This window comes from Idiotropiscis lumnitzeri, chromosome 3 (assembly GCF_059441095.1).
Source record: "Idiotropiscis lumnitzeri isolate Australia: NSW breed Sydney's pygmy pipehorse chromosome 3, RoL_Ilum_1.0, whole genome shotgun sequence".
NCBI lineage: Eukaryota > Metazoa > Chordata > Actinopteri > Syngnathiformes > Syngnathidae > Idiotropiscis > Idiotropiscis lumnitzeri.
This window is the reverse complement of record NC_142393.1, coordinates 21,659,346-21,680,603: the sequence shown is the minus strand read 5'-3', so window position 1 is coordinate 21,680,603 and position 21,258 is coordinate 21,659,346. Positions and strand designations below refer to the sequence as shown.

At 39.8% G+C, this 21,258-nt stretch overlaps 1 protein-coding gene across 3 annotated transcripts in view; it reads right to left on the bottom strand.

The window, feature by feature from the left end:
* vangl1 (VANGL planar cell polarity protein 1) overlaps positions 1-20,466 on the bottom strand; it is a 30,921-nt gene extending 10,455 nt beyond the window's left edge. Inside the window, exons 1-4 of one of the 3 annotated variants that reach the window (XM_088291891.1) lie at positions 20,319-20,403; positions 19,334-19,449; positions 11,078-11,269; positions 5,476-5,602 (exon numbers count right to left, since the gene is read on the bottom strand). In XM_088291891.1, the coding sequence (XP_088148017.1) occupies positions 5,476-5,602; positions 11,078-11,148 (198 nt within the window). In that variant the 5' untranslated portion in view covers positions 11,149-11,269; positions 19,334-19,449; positions 20,319-20,403. Of the gene's footprint in view, positions 1-4,930; positions 5,006-5,475; positions 5,603-11,077; positions 11,270-19,333; positions 19,450-20,318 lie in introns of those variants that run through there. The other 2 variants (XM_088291890.1, XM_088291894.1) reach the window with 2 other exon arrangements.
* Positions 20,467-21,258: the final 792 nt, after the last annotated feature.

Genomic DNA, 21,258 nt, shown 5'->3' with positions numbered 1-21,258 from the left:
ATGCATTAGACCACTTTATGTATACATTTTTCCCATCATGCCTGGGGAGGTTTTGCACGTCACTTGCCTCTTCATGTGTGTTTGTGTGTGTCAGGGTGGAGGGGGCTGCTCTTTATGAAGGTTAGAGAGAATGAAGAAAAGAGGGAGAATGTGAGAGTGATGAGACGATGTCATGGGAGAAGCGATGGAGGGTGGGATAAAAGGATAGATAGATAAAGAGAAACTGGAGGGGGAAGTAGTACACTAAACAAACATTGGTGCACACCATCGCGGCAGGCTAAGAATAAACAAAATAGCGATTAGGAGATGCACTTCTTCCATCATCTTCTTCACTCTTCACCAATCCTTTTTTTCTGTTCCTCCCTTGAGGCGTCCTCGCTCATTCTTCTCTTGTCGTTTGCCTCAGCACCACTCTCCGCCTATTGCTTCTGACCCAGTGAACACTGGTGAGAGTGAGCGCGCGTGTGTGCGTGAGTGTGTTAAAAGGTAAAACAATAGCAAAAAATGAAAATGTCGAATTTTCCGGCAAACCAAAAATAATAAAAGTATGACTGGGGCTATGAGTGGTTCAGATAATGGATTCATGGATGGATGCCTGGGGTAGCATACGCAGATAGACACACACGTAGAAAGCGTGCACCAGCAACATACGCCACACAACTAACATCTATAGTATACGTTTTATTCTCAATTGAAATGGCGATAACACCTTGTGTCACAAGTTTCTAGCCTAAACTCTGCCTTTGTTTTTTTTTTTTTTTAACAGCGGTCCCCAACCTTTTTTCGGACAGACAATTATGACGATGATCAAAAATACACCTCACCATTACGCTAATTGCAGGAGTCGCAATTTGGCGATCAAAATGGATCTTCACCTCATGCCGCTGCTCTCTTTCCAGGCTGTGTCACCTTGTCGGCTTGACATTTTGCAGCACCACAGAGAATCGCCTGGCTACCGCAGCAGACTGGCGAGTCAAAACTCTTCTGTAAATTGGTTGCTTGGAAGACAAAACTATAGAAAAAAAAACCGCGACGACCATTTAGTCAATTTTAAGCATTAAATGTCAATATGGAGCAGTAAAGTCGACTCGCCGACAAAATGGTTCAATCCCCACTGCGGTTGAAGGAGTATAATTTCACTTTTCAGTCACGATGGCATCAACTGGAAGAATCCACACCCCAGAATCCTAAAAGCATTGCGAGTCAGTTCGTCATCCACCATGAACCACAAAGTAGCTTCCAGAAGGGCAGACAAACATAAATCATTTTTGTTAAGAGCTTGGCGTTGTCTGTGCTCTACTTAACCGACATTCTATTTAATTATGATCATCTTGGTATGCTTAAACATCTCATATAATGGTTGCCGAACACTTGCGCTGCATGTTTGAGACATTTTGCCTTTCTGTCTGGAGGTGTGCGTTCACATTTAAGATTAACGTAAGAGTTGGTGAGGGGGTACACACGGCATTCAATACCTTTGAGAGCACCTTCATAGTAAAAGCGTTGCATTGGCAACTGCCAGCAGCATTCACTGATTTTTGATGCCATTGAACAAAACCACAAACGCAACAGCCTTTGCTGATTGGTTCTTTGCAAAAATGTAACTGTTACCATACGAGTTGCTACAAAATGATCTCCGTCACTACTTAGCTTGCAGCACTTGATCACTTATTGATTAGCCACAACTAAACAAGCAACGCTGCCAAAAATGGTTTGGCCATCGATCAAATTGCACACATTAAATGCAAAATAGGAATCCCTGTCATGAAATGAAATATGTTAAAAACAAAACAAACAATAAAGAAATGTCAGTAAACAGATTAATCTTTTGACACTACACTTCACACAGATCTGATCGGCTAGATATCTTGCATTTTGCTCATGGATCAATGATGTCATTAATAAGCACCGCAAAATAAAACATTACAGCTACAGTGCTTCCCACGTACACATTTACCTTCTTGTCAATATGTAACTCTTGTACTAACGTTCAATGCGGCACAGAAAGCCGCTTTGCTGCTTGTGTGGTCCTTGTGTGAGTCTGCTAATCGATGACACTGCCGGTTCCAATTTCATACATGGTAAACGTACAAATACAGGGCTGCAAATGAAATATCAACCATATGAATGTTTCAAGTTTGGGAACTGATCTTAGTGGTAACAGTATTGATCCCCCTCGCTATCAAGCGGGCATAATGGCCGTCTCGTCACTTTCACTGTTGTTGCTTGGAAATATACACCACTCCATGTTGGGCAAAGCATACGTAGAGTGCTCAGGTTCTTCTGAGTTTTGGATTGTTCTGCAAAAAGTCGTATACCGAAAGCAACCCGACTATGAGCACGAAGCGTGATTTTTTTTCACAATGCACATTCACTTTGGCCACAATTATGCAGTTTGAAAGTTGTTTGAATTATCATTGTGAAACAAATCAAGATAAATATGCAACTGTCACTTTATGTGACGACCACGCTTCACAATGCTCTCACTGCCTTCAAAGGTATATTTGCCAAAGCTGCAGGTACATCAATATAGTATTAGATTGCTTTACAATTTCAGTGTCCCACACCACTTTATTCTACCATGCAGGAGTTATTATTAAAAAATCCATAATTCTACATGAAAATAATATTAATCAAAATAATCATTTTGAAAAGGTTCCAAATGCGTACTATTATTTTTTTTCTTGTGCATGATTTGATAGCAGCTATATTGTTACGAAAAATCAAGGTTATGTTCATTTACTATTAAATACATTTTGTTCTATTCAAACTTGGGGCATCTTAAAAATCGCTACTAAACATTTTCAAACATCCTTGAGAATATTTTTGTTGATGTACAGTAAAGAGTACACAAGTATAGTTAAGATGTTACAACCTGGTAAGAGTTTTCAGATGGACACTTGGCAATGGCCATAAAACGGCATATTTATATGTAAATGTTCTGAAACTGACCCCTTTTAAACTAAATGAATACAAAAAAATATATATCGTAAAAATATAAAGCTACTCAAAGTGTCGATACTGTCTTCACTGTTTTCTTTGTCGAATAACACGTAGTTCAACCTACATTTTTCTAGATCCAAGTGAGTCATTATGGGCGTGTCTACTTTGTGTCCAACAGGGGAGCTTTTGTTTCGAGTGTTGGAATTAGGCTCCCTCTGTCTGGTCAGTACCAAAGTGAGCCTGACACTTCTACATACTTTAAAAAGAACAGCCAGGAGCACGCCAGCAAATGATCACATCTTTGCAGCAATGGAAGTGGAATTGGAAAAATACTTTTTTTTTTTTCCTTAAACAAAGACTGTGCTTTTTATACCTAGGAGAAAACAAAATACTGAATGCTCGCTGGTCTCCTCAATCTTTACCATCTTTTCTCCCTTTATGTCATTGAACTGTGTGGCATAAAGAGCCAGGTAAAGGTGAAGCAATTGTTTGTTGTTGTTTTTTTTTTTTTAACGAAGATGAAGGCACACTAAAATTACAGATCTAGCAAGAGAACCCCAAATCACACAGGTCATCGGTAATTCCTTCTTCTGCTACTTCCTCTGATAAAGTGCAAATTGACCATCCAACCAAAATGTGACCTGAACTTTTTCACTTCACCTGAATATCCACTCACGCACAACAATAGCAACGGGACAAAGTGAACCTAATCACGTATACAAATGTGGCATCACAGCTATTACTCTTTGTATGTGAGCATAGGTGTGAGAGTAAATCCAGAAGCAATGTCGCCCGCAGGCCACAGTATCGAGTAAAAACACAGAGGAAGACAGCAGCACTCTGTTAAAATTAGACACAAGCATAAGCAAACACAGGCAACGGTAACGAAGCTTCCCACACGGGAAAAGTATACGGCAAGTAGGTCAGTAAAATTACAGCAGCGCTTGATTTAGTTCTGTCTTTATGCACTCCTGCGCAACTCCACTGTGAGAGATGCTTGTTTGGCAAAGCGGATGACGTCCGATGATGGACAAGGCAGCCAGAAGAGGTCATCTAACTCCATCTGACCTTAAGGTAACAAGCTGTCATCATTGGACCTTGGTAACTAACTAGCACAGACTCGGAGCTCAAATTCAGGAACAAGGTAGAAGCCTTTGATGCAACTTTGATAAGCAAGACTGGAATCTTGTAGGAGGATACTGGCTAAAAACATGGACCGGTACGGCAAGGTTCCACACAAAAAGTAGACAATATGTCCAAAACTTATATAAAATAAACATTTGAGGGACTCTACTTCCGTTCCTCTTTTTGGGTGTAAATATATCCTTTATTGTAGTATCCTATCGAAATTTATAGCAAGTTAAAGCTAATGTGAATAATATCAAATAAAAAAATAAATACTGTACTTAAACTGACATGCCACAACATTAGATACTCTTGTGTCATCTAATGAGAGCAATGTAAAAAACATACCAAATGCTTTTACAAAGACAATATTTAGCTCTGACTGACACTGTCAGAAAAGTGTGTGTATACGCAGAGGCTAACAAATTCATGGCAGGTGGTCTAAAATGGTTACTAAACACTGTATTATTGTGATTATACAGGAGGACTGCACTGCATCAGACTGAAAGCGCTTAATATTTTCACACAAACGTATTTAAATAATGTGACAAAAACATTAATAACAGCAAAACAAAAGAGCTGAGGTGATATTTCTTTCACCACTGCACACTACAACAACAATACTAAACAGGGAATTATGACAGTGTCAAGGAAAAGCCAGGATTTCTTAGTACAGTATTTGATCTCATTGTTCAAGAAATCTAGAACAATTTAAATTGGATGATGGCACCACAGCAAGAGAGACATTGTATAAGATTTATATATGTGTATGAAAAATTGTATGCGAAAGCAGAATAATTCTCGTCAACAAGTAAACATGATCCAATGAATGCAAAATAAGATCGGTTGAATCCTTTCTTACCTTATATTTGTCATTTATCAAACAATCCATCATCTAAGGCATGAGTTCATCTTGTATTGACATGCATGATGAATGAGTGAGCATACAGTTGTATGTGAGTTGTATCAACTAAGCAGCTTGGCCTAGTCCATTTCTGGTGGGGGCCAAAGAAGCATTTGTGACAAACTGACCGACTCTTTCCGAGGATTAACAAGTGTTTCTTGACAAAATGACAAACCATCCATCGAGAGACCTACTAGGCAGCCTGCGACAATCTGCATATTTGTGCAGGCATTTATCAACCCAAATGCAGCCACGAGTAGACCAGTCCCTTCTAGTAAGTAGCAGATGGCCTGTCGTAACACCGATAAGCACATTTACCATGTCACCTCATTTTAACTCGCGCTAAGTCTCTTGAACGCCAAACCATTTCAAAATGAGATAATATTACTGGTACTGTTTGGGCGTGGAGGCTAAAACAATGTACATATGAGGCATGTTCATTTAGGTGAGACAATTTGGAAGAAGGCTGTGGGATACTGTAAGTGATTGTCTGATTGGCCTACCTGGACCTGCTCGCCCCGAACAGCGGTGTCACCCAGCAATGGCTCTGCAGGAGCCGGGTTAATAGTGACCGACTTTTCCGAGCGGCTGTCTTTGCTGCGGGACTTGTGGCGATCCCGGCTTCTCTCCCTGAAAAATAAAAATAATATAAATTAAAAAAAAAATGGATTTAGACCGCAAAGAACAAGCATGATGAGCACCAAAATTTACCTGCAGCAGTAAATTGTGACAATCAGTCATAGAGGCAGTCAAAATTCATTTTCAAACATTGTTTGGTTTGTTACAAAATCTAATTCCAGTTGACTTAATACAAGCACTCTGACCCAAATACAACCCAAACATGCGCTCCAACATATGAGCTCTATTGACCCTATGCACTTACAACTCTAATCCTGTGTCAAACGAAACCAGCAGGAATCATCCTCGGTCCAGCAGCACTATGGCTACATGGCACTGTGCCCAAAGTGGATCCATTACCAACTGAGAAGCTGGCATGCATGGCCTCAGTTAATCCCTCATCTGTCTTCATCACATTTTGGCTGCAGCCATCTTGTATATGGAATGAAAACACCAAATGACAATTCCTGAATTAAAATAAACCACAATAAGGTTCCACAAATTAGTAAACACCTCACCTTAAATGTGAGAGCAGTTTTATATATAGACATATTTACCAAGAGTATATTGACAGCACTTACTCAACAAATCAAGTGTTGGGCTAAAGTCTTCCCAGGAGAGAGGCTGATGAAAATCAGCCCAATATTTTCCCATCTTTTTTTTTCCCACTTCCTGTAACTGTCTTGGCCTGTATGTCCTTATATGTTCCCCCACAGTGTAATTTTTACATGCATACTTATTATATACGTGCCAATCTTAAGCCTGTTCAAGTATCTCAAAAAAGTCATACAGGTTTTGAAATAGTTTATCTTGGTCTCATCTTACAGTGAAAGACAAAAATCTGTTTTTTAAACAAGGGAATGTAGAATTTTTATTTCCACTCCATGCTTGAGTGTCAGTAGGACCAGTTTTATGATTTATAATGTCCATGCATCTCTATCAAGAAGATGCATATGGTTTACCGATAAAAATAATAATAATAATTGTTTCTAACTATTTTTTTATTAAAGGTTAAAGGAAAGTTCTGTCACTGCACTAATAAACGGTGCCCTTGAATAAGATCGCCAACTTTGAGTGACCCTCAAACGTTGCACCCTTACACAATAACAATCCCCAACGTGAAGTTACAGGACATCCTGGTGCTGGGGAGAAAAGGCGGAAAGAACCAATGAGTGACAGTGCTGGGATCGCAAAAGGCTACTGGAGCTGTGTTTTGATTCAAGGGTGTGAACCACACTGCTTTCCGCTTCTATTCTTGAGCTTCCCGTTCACACAGACTCATACAAGTGAAAACACTGCGAAGGTGATCAAGCTCGGACAATAGGGGATGCAGCATGGGTTTAAACTATCACAGTTATCATGACTTTAAATATGTCAGAGTTGTTCTTATAGGACTTGTTATAGTTACTGATTCAAATCATTAATGGGAGAGGGCAGGAGGCTGCAGTGGGATTTGTGTAATTCGCGATCATAGGGAGGGTAAGAAGTCGCTCTGATTGGACAGCAGCATTATGGGGTAGAAAATGAAAGTGAGCATTAACAGTGACTGTGCAAGTAGATTTTGCATCTTTCTTGTGTTCGTTATTGTATTTTGGGGGAGGTTGACAAGAAGAGAAACAGAGCACTAAGTGCATGTGCAACAATTAACGTTCCAGTGACGAGGAATGCGCGAAACCTCTTTGGAGATTTGGTTCATTGTGATAATACGCTGAACATCAGCTCAGAGAACACTTCAAGTGTGCTGGAAAGAAACGTAAAGGTGCCAACATCTTCTGGAATGTACCACTGTGGAATTACACAGCAGTGATTTGAACACGTTGGAACCACCACACATACTTTCACCCTCTCCCAACACAAACCTTCTCAATTACCTTCCCACATCTTGCTTCGGCTTCATTAGCATGCATCAGCCTCATTGGTATTCCAACCGAGCGCTGTGCTATGATACTGTGGTCTGATTAATGCAATTTGGTCGGCTGTATGGAGACCTCAAGTGGATTTGGCTTTTCTGCCGGAGATGGAGCTCATTGCCTCGAGAAGAACACTTCCTCTTCACCTCAATCACACGAGAATAAGTGCATGGTACGATTGTGCAGGATAATAGTTATCCTCGCTTAAACCTGGACGAAGCAAAACCAAAAAAAAGACAACGCATTTTACACTTGACAAGCACATTTAAAGGAGCCTTTCCATCTGAACAATGAGTTCCACTAGTGTACCCCATTCTAGCTCAACCTGGACTTGAGGGCCGCTAAGCGAGATTTTTGGAACAAGGAGACTTATTCCAGTTCTGACATCAAGTCTTTTTTTTTTATTCTGTGCTGGTTTATTTTTAAATGCTGACAGATTTCTCTATCGATAAATCCTCAGCTACTTCAAGTTTAAGACTTTATGGCTCAGGTATCACTGCATACAGTCTACCAAGTATTTTAATCAAATCATATTCTTCTGAACAACTGCAACTTCTCTGCTTTCTGTTTCTGCTAAACCAAACCAGATTTTGTATTTTCAAGCCAGAATATCCAACTGAGGCAGCAAAAGTCATAATTGCAGTATATATTTTTTTTATGAAAAACACTTCTGGTTCAGAAATAACAACCCAGTGGAAAAACAGTACGACATAAGAGAACAATTGCTTGCCATTACTGCCGTGGTTGGATTGCATTCTGAACATGGCAGGTGATTTCTCACGTTACCGCAAAAGGTAGCTTGTCATAAATGTAAAATGCACGGGAATCCTACACCACTTCGCGCGTCTCTTTTTGCAGTTTCAGTTTTATTTATTTTTTTGGTGGATTTTTCCAAAATACTGATTAAAAAAAAAGCCATAGATTAAAAACCCTATATGCTACAAATCATCACCGTACTGCTCAGCTAATTAATTAATAATTTCATATATTCACTGGTCAAGTCCAAGACTTCATGTGTGTAGAGCAAGGGTCACCAACGTGGTGCCCGTAGGCAGCCTCCAAGGACCACATGAGTAGCCTGCGGGCCTGTTTTAAAAACAGCATACCAGTCTTGTAGAAGTGATCATTTGAAAATGTAAATACTGGCAGAATGTTATTCTCATAAAGTGTTACAGATCTGTTTCCTAAAGAAATCATTAACATTATCGGTGTCTTCAGTGTTTTCAATAATCACATATAATAACAACATTAGTGATTAGTGATAATTGGTGCAAATTTATTATTTTCAAAATTGTCTATCAATCTGGTAGCTCTTTGGATAAAATTGGTCTCAATTTCAAAAATGTTGGTGACCCCAACTCTAGAATGTGTTTAAATAATGTAGGAGGGTAATTCTGACTTAACCGAATTCGAAGATTTTCACTTTACGCTACAGTTTTCGAAACATTACCCCCTGAAAGACGGGAGATTAAAGTATATAATCAATAGAATAACTTCCTTATTTTTTTTAAATCATTCCTATTATTTTTTTGACTCACAGTTAGTAAGTGTTTGTGCGTTGCAATTATGTACATTCCAAGCCTGCATCTGTTCCTGAGAGTGTAATTAGACAACAGTGATGCAAAGCTGCCACCTGCGTGGCACCCTTTGGTGGTGTCTAAAGATTCCCCTCTGACTACCATGCCCAAGGCTTTGAAAGGCAACAACACTTGTTTTCTCTCAAAATTAGGCACCAGACGGAGGATTTGGCATACAAAGAAGAGGAGTAGAAAAAGCACCTAGTCGGGAATCCTCCAATGCTCAATAGCAAATTTCTTGCCAATTGCTTGAAGGCCTACCCACTGTGAGGGAGTCGTGGCCAAGTGGATAAGAACAGCGGTTAATACCAGGGGGACCCCAATACACACCCACGGCTGCGGTGACCCTTAGCAAGGCACTGTGAAAACCCTGACCGGAGAATGAAACTCGCAATATTTTGGATGATGGTCACATAGTAAGGTTGCTTGACAATATTTGCGTGATAGAGTGGCAACATTGCGTCACATGCTGAACAAAAACTCATGTCTGATTGTCACCAACATTTATGTGGACACGGATAAAAAATATTATAATCATAGTCGGAAAATACATTTTGGAAGATAGTCACGTCGGAGGCATTGCCTCATTAATATACACAAGAATATTAACACTTCCGACGTGGCTTCTAAACTATTGCGGGTTTCGTTCTAATATTTAAGTATAGAATACTTTTTTACATGTTCACGTAGATTTGGGTGACAATCGGTTATGTTTAATGGACATAAAGTTAGAATCAAAGTTGCATTGAAGGCTGACTGGATTGTCAGCCATTATGCTCTTAATTTCTCCCCCCTACCCTTTTTCTCCGAGAAAGAATATGAAACCTGATGATACGAGTGATATCTAAATTATGGCAATACTTAACGACACCATCCGGCCTTTTTATCGCACAAGTGAACGGTAAACAAGCTAGAAATGAACGGTGTAGCACGCATTACGTCACAGGGATCACATGAAACGGTCCGAAATGTCCAATATGGCGTTATTTTTTTTTCCCAGATCAATCAGATGTCATTGATGTTTGTACTCGTCTTCCTTATACACACTAACTAATCGAATGCTGGAAAATTTATTGTTCCGTTAATGGAGGCTTCACAAAAATAACATTTATAGAGCTATGAGTAAAAAAAATAAAAATGGTTAGCTATGGAATTACACACAGAAAGGGAAAATTTTGATAACCTTCTGTTAAAGAAACTAAAAAAAACAAACAAACAAACACCGAAACAACTTAGGCGAGTGAAATAAGAAATACATCTTACTGACAAGCCAGAAAATCTTGCCCTTGGGGCAAATTAGATACAGTTAATGCCACGTACTGTATAATAACCGTTTGAAAAGAAAAATGTGCGCGTCAGGTAAGATTGCTGGAGAATGTGCACATTCAACAGATTTAGAGGTTAAAAAAACAAAAAACTAACGTGATGTGTTCACGTGGAATAGCTCCTGCTCTGGCGGCAGGAGTGGCCTTGTTTTACTTTGTTGTCTGTCTTGTCAGCAATGAATTAAATTATGTTCTTGATAGCCTTACCTGGGTAAATAAAGTAATTTTGTTTTATTTCATTTTGTTAAAGGGGAGGAGTTTCCTAGTCTCCAATAGACTAATAAAACCAGAAAAAGGAGGAGTCTGAATATTCCCACTCTTTGTCTATGTGTGTATGTCCAAAAGCAAAAAAAGTTTTAAGACCCTAATAATTTAGACACCTTGCATAGCTGTTATTCCTCAACGTTAAATATATATTTTGTAAAACCTCGCAAATTAAAGCTAAAAGTCAAGATTTGATTTAATGTTCGGTGTGATGTTGACAAGAAAGGGGTTCTTTCTCTCATCTCAGACTTTCACCATATCTGCAGGGCCATCAGAAATTAGGCCTGATCAGGCCTGTCAAGCAGATCTGTGGCGACACACTAATGAACAGCCAGAGGAAGATGAGCAAGATAACCCGAAAGCAGCTCCAAGCGTGGCTCAACATTAAAGAGAGGGAGGATTCAATTTTACCCGTGCCGATGAGAACCCCGTGAGCGCCCAGAGTGGTACGAATAGCCAGAGTAGGTTGACTCTGTGTCCATGGCAACACTCTGCTGCAAGTCAACTGGACTTTGTCTGTCCTGGTCACAGCGAGCCAAAGGGGGAGCTGTCTTGATCAGGCGGTTGGCTTGGAAATGAACCCTGAGGCGGGGAAACACCAACCTGGGTGGGGCGGACATAAAAAAAAAAGAATAGACATTTAGAATGTGACAGAAATCAAGAAAGTTAATATCAGCACATATTTGGCACCCAGTGTGTCTTTTCATCACATAAACAGTACAATCCATTTCACTCAGATCATCGATCACAATCTAAAACTTCAGCCTTCACATAGGTTGTGTAACTAAAATAGCACTGCAATACAGCACAAACCCGAACCGAGGTGGAACTGGGAGCAAGTAGAATATAAAAGTAACACGTTTGTCTGACAACTTGCATTAAAAAAAAGCGCTCTGACAACAATGAGGCAGACAAAAATTGTGTTTACAGTGGTCAGGGTTTCTGCAGGAGTCACCAAAACAATATTTAAGACCTGAGAAAGAAGAAAGCAAGACAAATGCAGATACTGTACTACACCGTATCTACCAGGGTTTCACAATACATCAAAAAAAATATCAATATTGCGATAAAGGCCTGTGCAATATGCATATCACTAATACATACAATCTTTATCTGGTGGGATTGTATGCTTTTATCTGAATATGACCAGTCATACACAAACTTAAATGTGCATCGCCACCCAATAGTTGGACATTAACTTGGGGAATTTACAAAGAAGTACCTAAGATCACATAGAGCTTGCATATTTTGCACTTGAAAAAAATTAATTGAAAATGGAATTTCTCTAGATACATGTTAAATATCGCAATAATATTGATATAACAGTCAACATCCGTATTGGATGTTTTTCCCAATACTGTGCAGTCCTTTTATCTATTATTGCAGATTTTATGTGATCATTTGGCATAAAGACAAATCAAAGTAAACACTGTCAGTAAAGTAGAACATTAGGTTGCCTTCAGGCACTCAACTCTGCAGTAATGGTTAATGTTCCCACAAAACAAAGAGAATATTTGCTCGTGAGAATTGTTGTATGCTCTATTTGGATGTCTTGCAGCTCTGTTTGTCTTAAAGTATCAGTTGTTTAAATGTATAGAATTGCAGAATGACTCATGCTAATTTCTGTTAGCATGTCAACAGTTACAGATTTTTTATCTGCACTAAGATGATGGTGTTTGTTTTATGTGTCAGTTTTACAATAAACTTCAACTGGGAGTGATACATCAAAAGCCTCTTTGTTGGAGAACACATTGCGGGACGGCCCGCAACAAATTCCCAGGAATTTAAGGGTTTACATTAATCTCCAAACCCATCACTTTTCAGGAAAAGACAAAAACAGCATTTCTCTGTAACCAGTAATAATACATTGTCCACGTTTGCAAGCCATTTTATACATTTTAGACTGATCACAATTTGTAAAATAAAACAACAGATCCACATAAGGATTGTGCAATAGTATAGATTTGTGGAAAAAATTGTGCAATGAACCAAATATGGACAAATTGGGTTTCTGCCCGATAGTGACAGTAAACAATATGAAACTGAAAAGCAATTAGCTGTAACTGCCATTTTGCTGACATGGCAAAGAGAGAGAGAAAACATGAAACCAGAAACACTAAAGGAGAGTGCAGCATTGTGAAAGCAGCCCAAGTGTTACCAGTACAACATTTTTTCCAGTAGCACGGATTTATTGGACACAGTCATCGATGAGGCATGATAGTAACGAGAAATGACATCATTGAAGAAAAAACAGACAAACATTTCCCTCTGTCTAGTATCTTGAAAACCACAAAGTGGTTTAAGTCAGAAGCCCACAGCCCATGTGCAGGAACATCGCAAGCTTCTATTGGCATGCATAGAGGATGCGCTCGTCGTCATTAAGTCGCGACGCACTTTCACAGGTCAAACAAAGCTAATTATTTTTTCAAATGTACTCTTTGAGAAGACGCGCATACAATTTTGTCCAGCCAGATTTCTGTTTTCAGAGCACAAAATGAGGTGGAATGTGACAAAGTAGACAAATTAACAGGTCATCAGCAGACTCTGAAGTAGCAAGATAACGATTCTGATCATTTGAATGAGGTGTGTTGCAGATGGGAGAGATGGAAAACGGGCAGGACCGCGGCCCTTGTGAACAGAGTTTGGACTGCCATAAAGGATCAGATTTTAAAAACTGCCATACACAACTTTCACAATCTTGCCTGCAAACATTAGCATCATCCCGTTGTATTATCAACCATTGTTCACGATTCGTAAATTTTCTCGCCTCGGAATTTCAGCTCGTATGAGATATTTTCAACTGAAACTTGTCTTTCAATAGGAGAAGAGTTTCCCTGAGAAGCAGAAAAAATGAAAGGGTTAAAGAGATACTGAATGCTGAGAAATAAAAGGAGTTTGACCGTTTTACTCCAATTTGAAGGCGTTTTTTAGCAGACTTTCTACAAGCGCTATCACAGAAAGGTTGCCAAAAGAGGTTTATTTTTCAGATACAAGATGTATTCAGGTTAAAGTGGCCATCGCAACCACACTCAAGATTTTGACAGAACATCCTTTTTGTGAAGTCTTTAACAATGCCACTAAAACATGCTGTTGAGGTTAATTGAACATTTAAATTGTCCATTGGTGTGAGTGTGAATAATTTTGTCTACGTGCCCTGTGATTGGCTGGCAACCAGATCGCTTTGCACGCTTGCACAGCACACCTGTATCGCAACTCTTGAACTGCTCATGGCAGGAATAGAAATGTCAAAAATGAAACAGCAAAAGGTACACAAAATAAAAACTGGGGACCAACAAAATTCACATTCCAGCACATGTGCACACTCACCTTGAACCTCTCTACCTCCTCTTGATAGGAAACGTACGATTAGAAAAAGAAAAACAAGAATCAAGATTTGAATGAATTTTTTTTTCTCACTCCCATCAAGCTGCACTACCTTGCTTCTGGAAACTTCCACTGAAACTTAGTGGCCATGCTTCCAGCAGTATGCAAAGATTTATGGCGTATTTTGGCAGCGGTGGAGGTGCCCTCAAGGTGCTTAGAAAGTGGGTGGGCATTTTCTGCCTACAGGGAACATTGTCAAGCTCACAACTCGACGGTCCAAAGATACATCAAGTTCACAATGAGCCGCTTCTAAGAAGCGTGGCATCAAGACAGCTGCAAGCGACTTTGTGGGCGGTCTGTGGCCATGTCTGCTTGCAGGACACTCATACAAAAAGGGCAAATCTGTTGGTTTGTTCAACTCATTTGAAAAACGCCCAACTCACTGAGTCACAAAACTTGAATCAAAGGCTCCTGGAGCTCTACTGTGTTGCTGTGTTGCTATTCCCCCGTCGCCATGAAGACGTGTTCAGATCTTTAACACAGCCAGGAAGTCCAGTTGCCATCTTTTCACTTCAAACTTGATGACTTACAATCTGCAGACATATCGTTCAGTCTCAGCAGTCTGCTGAGGTGCAGATTCCAGGGATTTTCTATCGAGTCAAGTCTTCTGCCACTCAAAAACAGCATTTACTTATTACCAGGCAGGTGAAAAAACAAAAGTAAATCCTCATCCAAAGCACCAAGCAGCAACTCAGAGAACGGCTACAATGTATGCCTCTTCTCACAGGAGAATCTGGCAGCATGAATCAACATTTGTCCTTGAGATATGAGTCACGAATGTACTAATAATCAATCTTAGTTAGTCTGTGGTAATGTATAAATGTTGGTCTGAACAGTTCCAGTTATATAAGCAGAGAATATCTAACATTGTGGTGTACATTTATCTAAATGTATTATTTAATCTGTGTTTTGCATCACTGGTGTCAAGAAAATCCAGACAGATGCACAGACGGGAAGTTTCTGGGCTTTCTGCCTGTGATCCGTAACGAGGCACGAAAAACCTCACAGTGCAAATTGTAGCCTTGAAATACGTGGTACATTAAAACGTTGTTGATTTTGAATGACAATGTGAACATTGGAACACAAAATTCATGGAATTGTTTGTGCTGCTTTGGCTGGGTAGAAAGATCTTTTTTAAGACTCGAAGTCGCCCGTTTACTCGAGACTATGAAAACACAGCTGTCATACTGCGCAAAACCAGAAAAGGGTAAACCATATTATCCGCAATGACTATAACGTTAAGGCGTAATGTGCAAAGAGCCCATTCACACAAATATGGTGACAAAGTAGTTTGATTCACTCTACATGGCTGCAATGACCCTGTTGCTTTTTTTTCCCCTCCCGTGTGGCCCAGTTCAGTTATCATTGCTGTGCAAAAAAAAATAAATAAATAAAATAAACATAAGGAAGACTCGGGCTTTGATCATATGGTGATTTTCATTTTTCATATCTGCCGAAGTGACTGCAATATAAGCAGGACAGATCATATACAGTGTCGTTGTGAGCAGCATGGCATTGAAACAGAGGAAACAATGTGGAGCGACAAGGAGCCCTTTGAACGCCAAGTATGGAGGGGGAAAAAAAAAATCAGTTCAGGCATAACTAAACACTGTAATGTTTAATATAATATGTATTTACTTCCATATGCACAGTGACAGACTATGGGTCATTAGAAAGCAGATGAAAATAGAAAATAATTTTGCTCCTGGGGCTGTTGGGAAAAGTCGCTGTGTGACAGGCCGCTGGGCCGACGTACATCGTTGCTTACTGACCCGAAACTTGTGGCTCCACACGGTGACAACACGAATTGGCAGCTGTGAAGAGGTTTAGCGACATCCCACTGAGCTCTTGTTACAGATTACATTGGTTTTGATTATGCATTTAGTCCTAGTTTGGTGAAAGTGTCGGGAGACTAAGCAAACGGATGCAGCCGAGAGCTGTGTGCGGATAAAATTGGATGTCATTTCTATCCTTATAATGATATATATATTCAGAAACTTATATATCACATTATTATATTATATTTTCCGAGAAAATACATGAAATTAATGGTAATTTTCTGGGATCTTTTATCCATTTGTTAAAAAGATATGTATTAATGCCACACAATTAAATGATGAAGAGATTAATAAACATAAAATGAAACACAAAATATACAGTGGCCAAATAAATACCATTCAAAATATCTGTTAAGGCAACCACTTCAGGGAATGCAATAAAAGGCAAAAAACTCGTCCATCGAGAACCTGCTGACGTACAGTGTCTCCACCTGGTACGGCGGCTGCACTGAGGCGGACAGAGTGAGGCTCCAGAGGACGGTCAAAACAGCGCAAAGGATTATTGGCTGCCCTCTCCCCTCACTGTCGGACATCTACACCGGCCGGTGCCTCAGCAGGGCTCTCAATATCGTCAAAGACAATACCCACCCAAACTCACACCTGTTCGACCTCTGGCAGGCGCTACAGGTGCATCAAATCAAGGACCAATAGACTGAGAAACAGTTTCTTTCCAAGAGCCATCTCTATTCTAAACTCTCACACACACACACACGACCACCCTTACCTTGCAGAACAGCATCGTGATGTGTTTTTATATATCCTATCCAGTACTATTTTCCATTGCACTTTCTTATATAATTTATATATTTGTATTATTGTTGTATTGCACTGGAGAAGGGAGCTCTCTAATCTCGTTGCACACTTGAGTACAATGACAATAAAGGGATTTCTGATTCTGATTCTGATTCTGCTTCAAGTAACTGCCTACCATTTACCAAAGGAATGTTCAATGAGGAGGGTCACGCACTCGTTCAAACTAGCCGGACGGGCAGTGGGTTTTCTGCGTCTTTTTTTTTAGGCCTTTTCATTGCATTTTTACCAAATTAATTATTGGAATCGTAATATTTGTACTTGTACACCTTCTTAAAAAAGGTTTTAGGCTATTTTGTTCGTCTCCCTTACACTTTAATATGCTTTGTGATATTGCAGTCTGATAATAACTCCACATGGAACGCACACTGCACAGGTTTATTGAAAACATGCATGTTACCCCATGAATTGAGGTCATGGTTACAGGCTTTCCACCAAACATAACTGCATTTTCCCCCACATCACCTGCTTTAACCTTTTTAAAGGGAGAGGCAGCGTCCTCAATGAGGGATTAGGAAGTCAATGGGTTCAAGTTCATATAAAGTGCAAAAAAGGGGTTTGGAACACCTAAATCAAAAGCTTATTTCTGATCTGTGATTTATTTTAGGTCTTTCAACACATCCTAACTAGGGGTACAAATAATTACGGGGGGCACTCTGTGTGCTATTGAATCAAGAATCCATTAGGGATGAAAAGGTTTCAACACTGAACAGTATATTTTTTACATTATGGGTAGTTTAATATTTTGTTATCATTGTCAAAAGTGATACAAGCTACAAAGTTTACTCTGTTCTTGTAATAAAGAGTTACTTGAGGAAAAAACACCCAATTCTGGATGTCCCCCATTGTTGTTCTTTGTTTACAGTGAATTGACTGGCAACTTAAGACCATCAGTCACCATGTTGATCATACGATTGATGAAAGTGACTTCTAAAGTCCTTAAACTTGACATGCTACTACAGTCTAAATCTTTGAACGCTGTCAAATAGCCTGAAGTCACTCGACCTCATTAACATGACACGCTCATAAGCTTTCAAAGACATGCTAACTAAACAGGGTGGAAGTACGAATATGACCAATGAGGAGCATTTCTTGAATAACAAAGAATGGTCTGTTGTGTTTCTTCCAATTATTTTTACAGCAATACTTAAACGCAAACTTTCACAGTTGAATTGCAATGGCAAACTTCATCTGCCTCACACAAAGTGTCTGCAAAATAGTGACTTCCCTCGAGTAAACATCAAAGCGCCATTGCAGTTGAAGTCACGAGACAAGCAGCAGCATGAGGAGAACGAGCATATCGTGTCACATGTTTGCTGTGTTGATGTTCGTGGCAGAGCAAATGAGGGTTATTACTGCGTTGGAATTGGAATGGCATTCCACAATGTCAGTGAATTCAACCTCCAGTTGAGCAAGGGCCATACTTCATCCATGGACTATACGAGGGAAAAGAGGTGCTACAATTAATTGAATACTCATCGATTAGAAAATATATACAAAATAAAAAAATTGTCTAAATTCTCAGAGTTGCAGATTGCCAACAATAAACATTCATCAATTTGTGTTGACATTCGTCCAGTGACTATGCTCAGCTTGTCGGAGCGATGGCCGGACAAGCACTTCAACAAGCAAAACTAGCTTTCGAAACCATGTTTTGCAAGAGGATCATAAACAACAAATGTGGACTTGCAAGCCTGGGCTATTAGCATACACTTTAGCTTGCCATAAGCAAGACTGTGCTGAGGTGGAGCATGTGGGATTTTTTTTTTTGTCCCTGAATTTTGGTCACATCGCCATCAAATTTTGAACACGTTCAAAATTTCTTAAAAGTCTCTGTCATCTTTAACAAGACATCATTTGTTTTGTGAGCAAACACTCACAAACCTTCACGTCGCAGTGAGAACCAGGCTTGATCGGAAACTACCAACGGTGTTTTTATTTAATTATTGCTTCTGCCATTTAAGGCTTTTCTTTGTGCAACATTCATTTAATAACTTTTAATGTGTTTTAATGGCCTGTGGAAACCCGTTTAATTTTTAAAGTTCACAAAGCAACAAAACACCCCAGGGACAAGACATGGACAGCAAGATTTAGCTTTAGATGAACCAATTTAACACTTTGACTTTGTCTTGCGGCGTGAAAAAGACAAGAAAATGAAAAAAAAAATCTACATCGACTTGAGTGGTGGGATTCAACAAAAACTTGCAGTTTATTAAGGCCGGTGGTACGAACCCCTGTTTGTTTACATAAGAAAACAAAAATGTGAAGGTAGTCTGTATCGTAGTTACACTGACACCTGACTGATGTGATATAAATGTGATTTATCAACTCGCTGAATGTTGCAACCGCTGCGGTGAATAGACATGGCCGGCTGTCCGTTTTCATTCTTCAGTGCCTGAAGATTGAATGTACCAACTGAATATGTCAAGAGGGCCCGTGATCAGAACAGGAGGAAACATCAGGTTAATTCCTCCGTGGATGAGACAATATGGAATTTTGTATCAAGATGGTCACAATTAGAAACCATAAATAGCAGCAAGCCAAAAGAGTGCAAGTCGGACTTGACTTGATTTGATTTATGACTTGTTTAACACAAGTGCCGACGTGCTTGAATTTTAGTGGGGACTTGACTTACTTGGTTTTTGTCACAGTAACTTGGGAAACTTGAAAATCAACACGTGAGATTTAATTCTTATTTGCACCAGCAGCATATGACGAAGTCCCATCTTTGCCCCACTGTTACCTCACAGTCTGGTAGTTTGTGACATCATGGCAAAACATGGAGACAAGAATTTAAAAAGTCAAATTCCCACAACACAATGTCCTCAAATAAACTAACAAAGGGTGAACAAGAGACACGTTCATATGCAACTTGTATCCTTGTACAATCTATGGCTTTTACGTCACATAGTGTTTATCAACTCTACTATGAGCATTTCAGGCACTGCACTCTCAAGTTTGTTGTTTCCATGGTAAAGCGAAATGACATAAATAAATATGAGTACGCTATACTGACAAACTTTATTTCATTCTGACAGTGCGTTTGTAATACATAATTCACGTCAATTGCATATTATTCACATTACATTGTTGTCTAAACAGTAAAGTCTACACAGGACTACGAGCGCAGTGGACATACACCAGATCACTCCGCTGGTTGCAATTCGGCACTAATAACTGCCATCATGTATCCCTGCGCTGCTTACACTAACAGCTGAGTCCCGAAGCAGATAAATAAGCTCACGTTCACCAAACAACATGAATACAAGCAAAGCTACTTTAAAAAAATACACACGTTAACTCCATTGTGACAATGTGACATGAGGAAGCTGTAAAATAATAATAATAAGTACGCTAGACTCAGCGTTGGTTAGTGCGTCAGTCTCGCAAAAATCATACAGGTAGATGACAAAGGCGTGTCTTTTCTCTGAAACAACCATGTAACTTTCTACATTTACACGCGTTATTGAGCCGATACATAAATATACACATACGTCATCTACAGCAATGGAGACAGTGCATTAGACTCCACCACAGACCTTCACTCCCCACTGAGCTAACTTGCTAATTAATTAGCTCATCACATACGTGCACCACCGCGTTATTGAAGTGAAGCTCACCTGTTGTGGGGAGCAATCTCATTCCTGTGCTTGGCTTGACATCCAGAGGTTGTGAAACAGTTGGGCTACTGGAGGGAAGCAGCCCTTGCTAACAGCGGGTGGGGGGGGGGGGTCACACCGCCAGTTTGGAATGTTCAGCAGCAGTGGCTTGCAGCACCGAGGGGTGTAGTGAGGCGACCGGCCGCTAGAAGGGGCTCGCTCGCTTGCTCAAATTGATGGCGAGGGGGATCCTCTTTCGGAGATTGGTCTCCCAGGGGGGGGGCGAACGTTTTCCTCCGATGGCCACATTCAGAAAAATTAAAGGATGCAAGAGAATTAAACACGATAATACCAACACGTTCGTGTTTTGTTTTTTTAAAGTTTAATATTCAACATAGTGTGAGTTTAATCCTTCCAGAATGTGGCTTGAACAAGGAAAATGAAACGTCACAGACCTAATCGTTCCTTAAAGTTTTAAAACATGCAATATAAAGACGCTAAATATGAAATAAAAATCGATTAACAGAAATACAAATACCTTAAAATTACACACACCAAGCAACTGCCAACGGAAGCGCACACAGCTGTCTGGATGCGCCATGTCAGCATGTGTGTGACACAACAAATAAAGTCAGTCTGCAGTCTGCAACATGCGTTTATACTTCGTCACGAATTTTGGGCCCAGTACGTGTCATGGAATTTCACAATTTGGTGGTGGTCAGAGTGCATCCACAAAAGAAGTGAAGTGGTGACTTGCGATACAAGTTGAATTCATTCCATAACCAAGCTCGTAACTATATCAAATGTAGACAGATATAATAATTGTGTATTTAAAACAACCTTAGTCCTCTATCCTAAGGCAAATGCATGCTAGGATAGGCAATGATCAGCATCTACAATATGTGGCTGTTAAAACCCTTCGAGAAACGCATATTTGAACACAAATGGTGTAGCAACACAT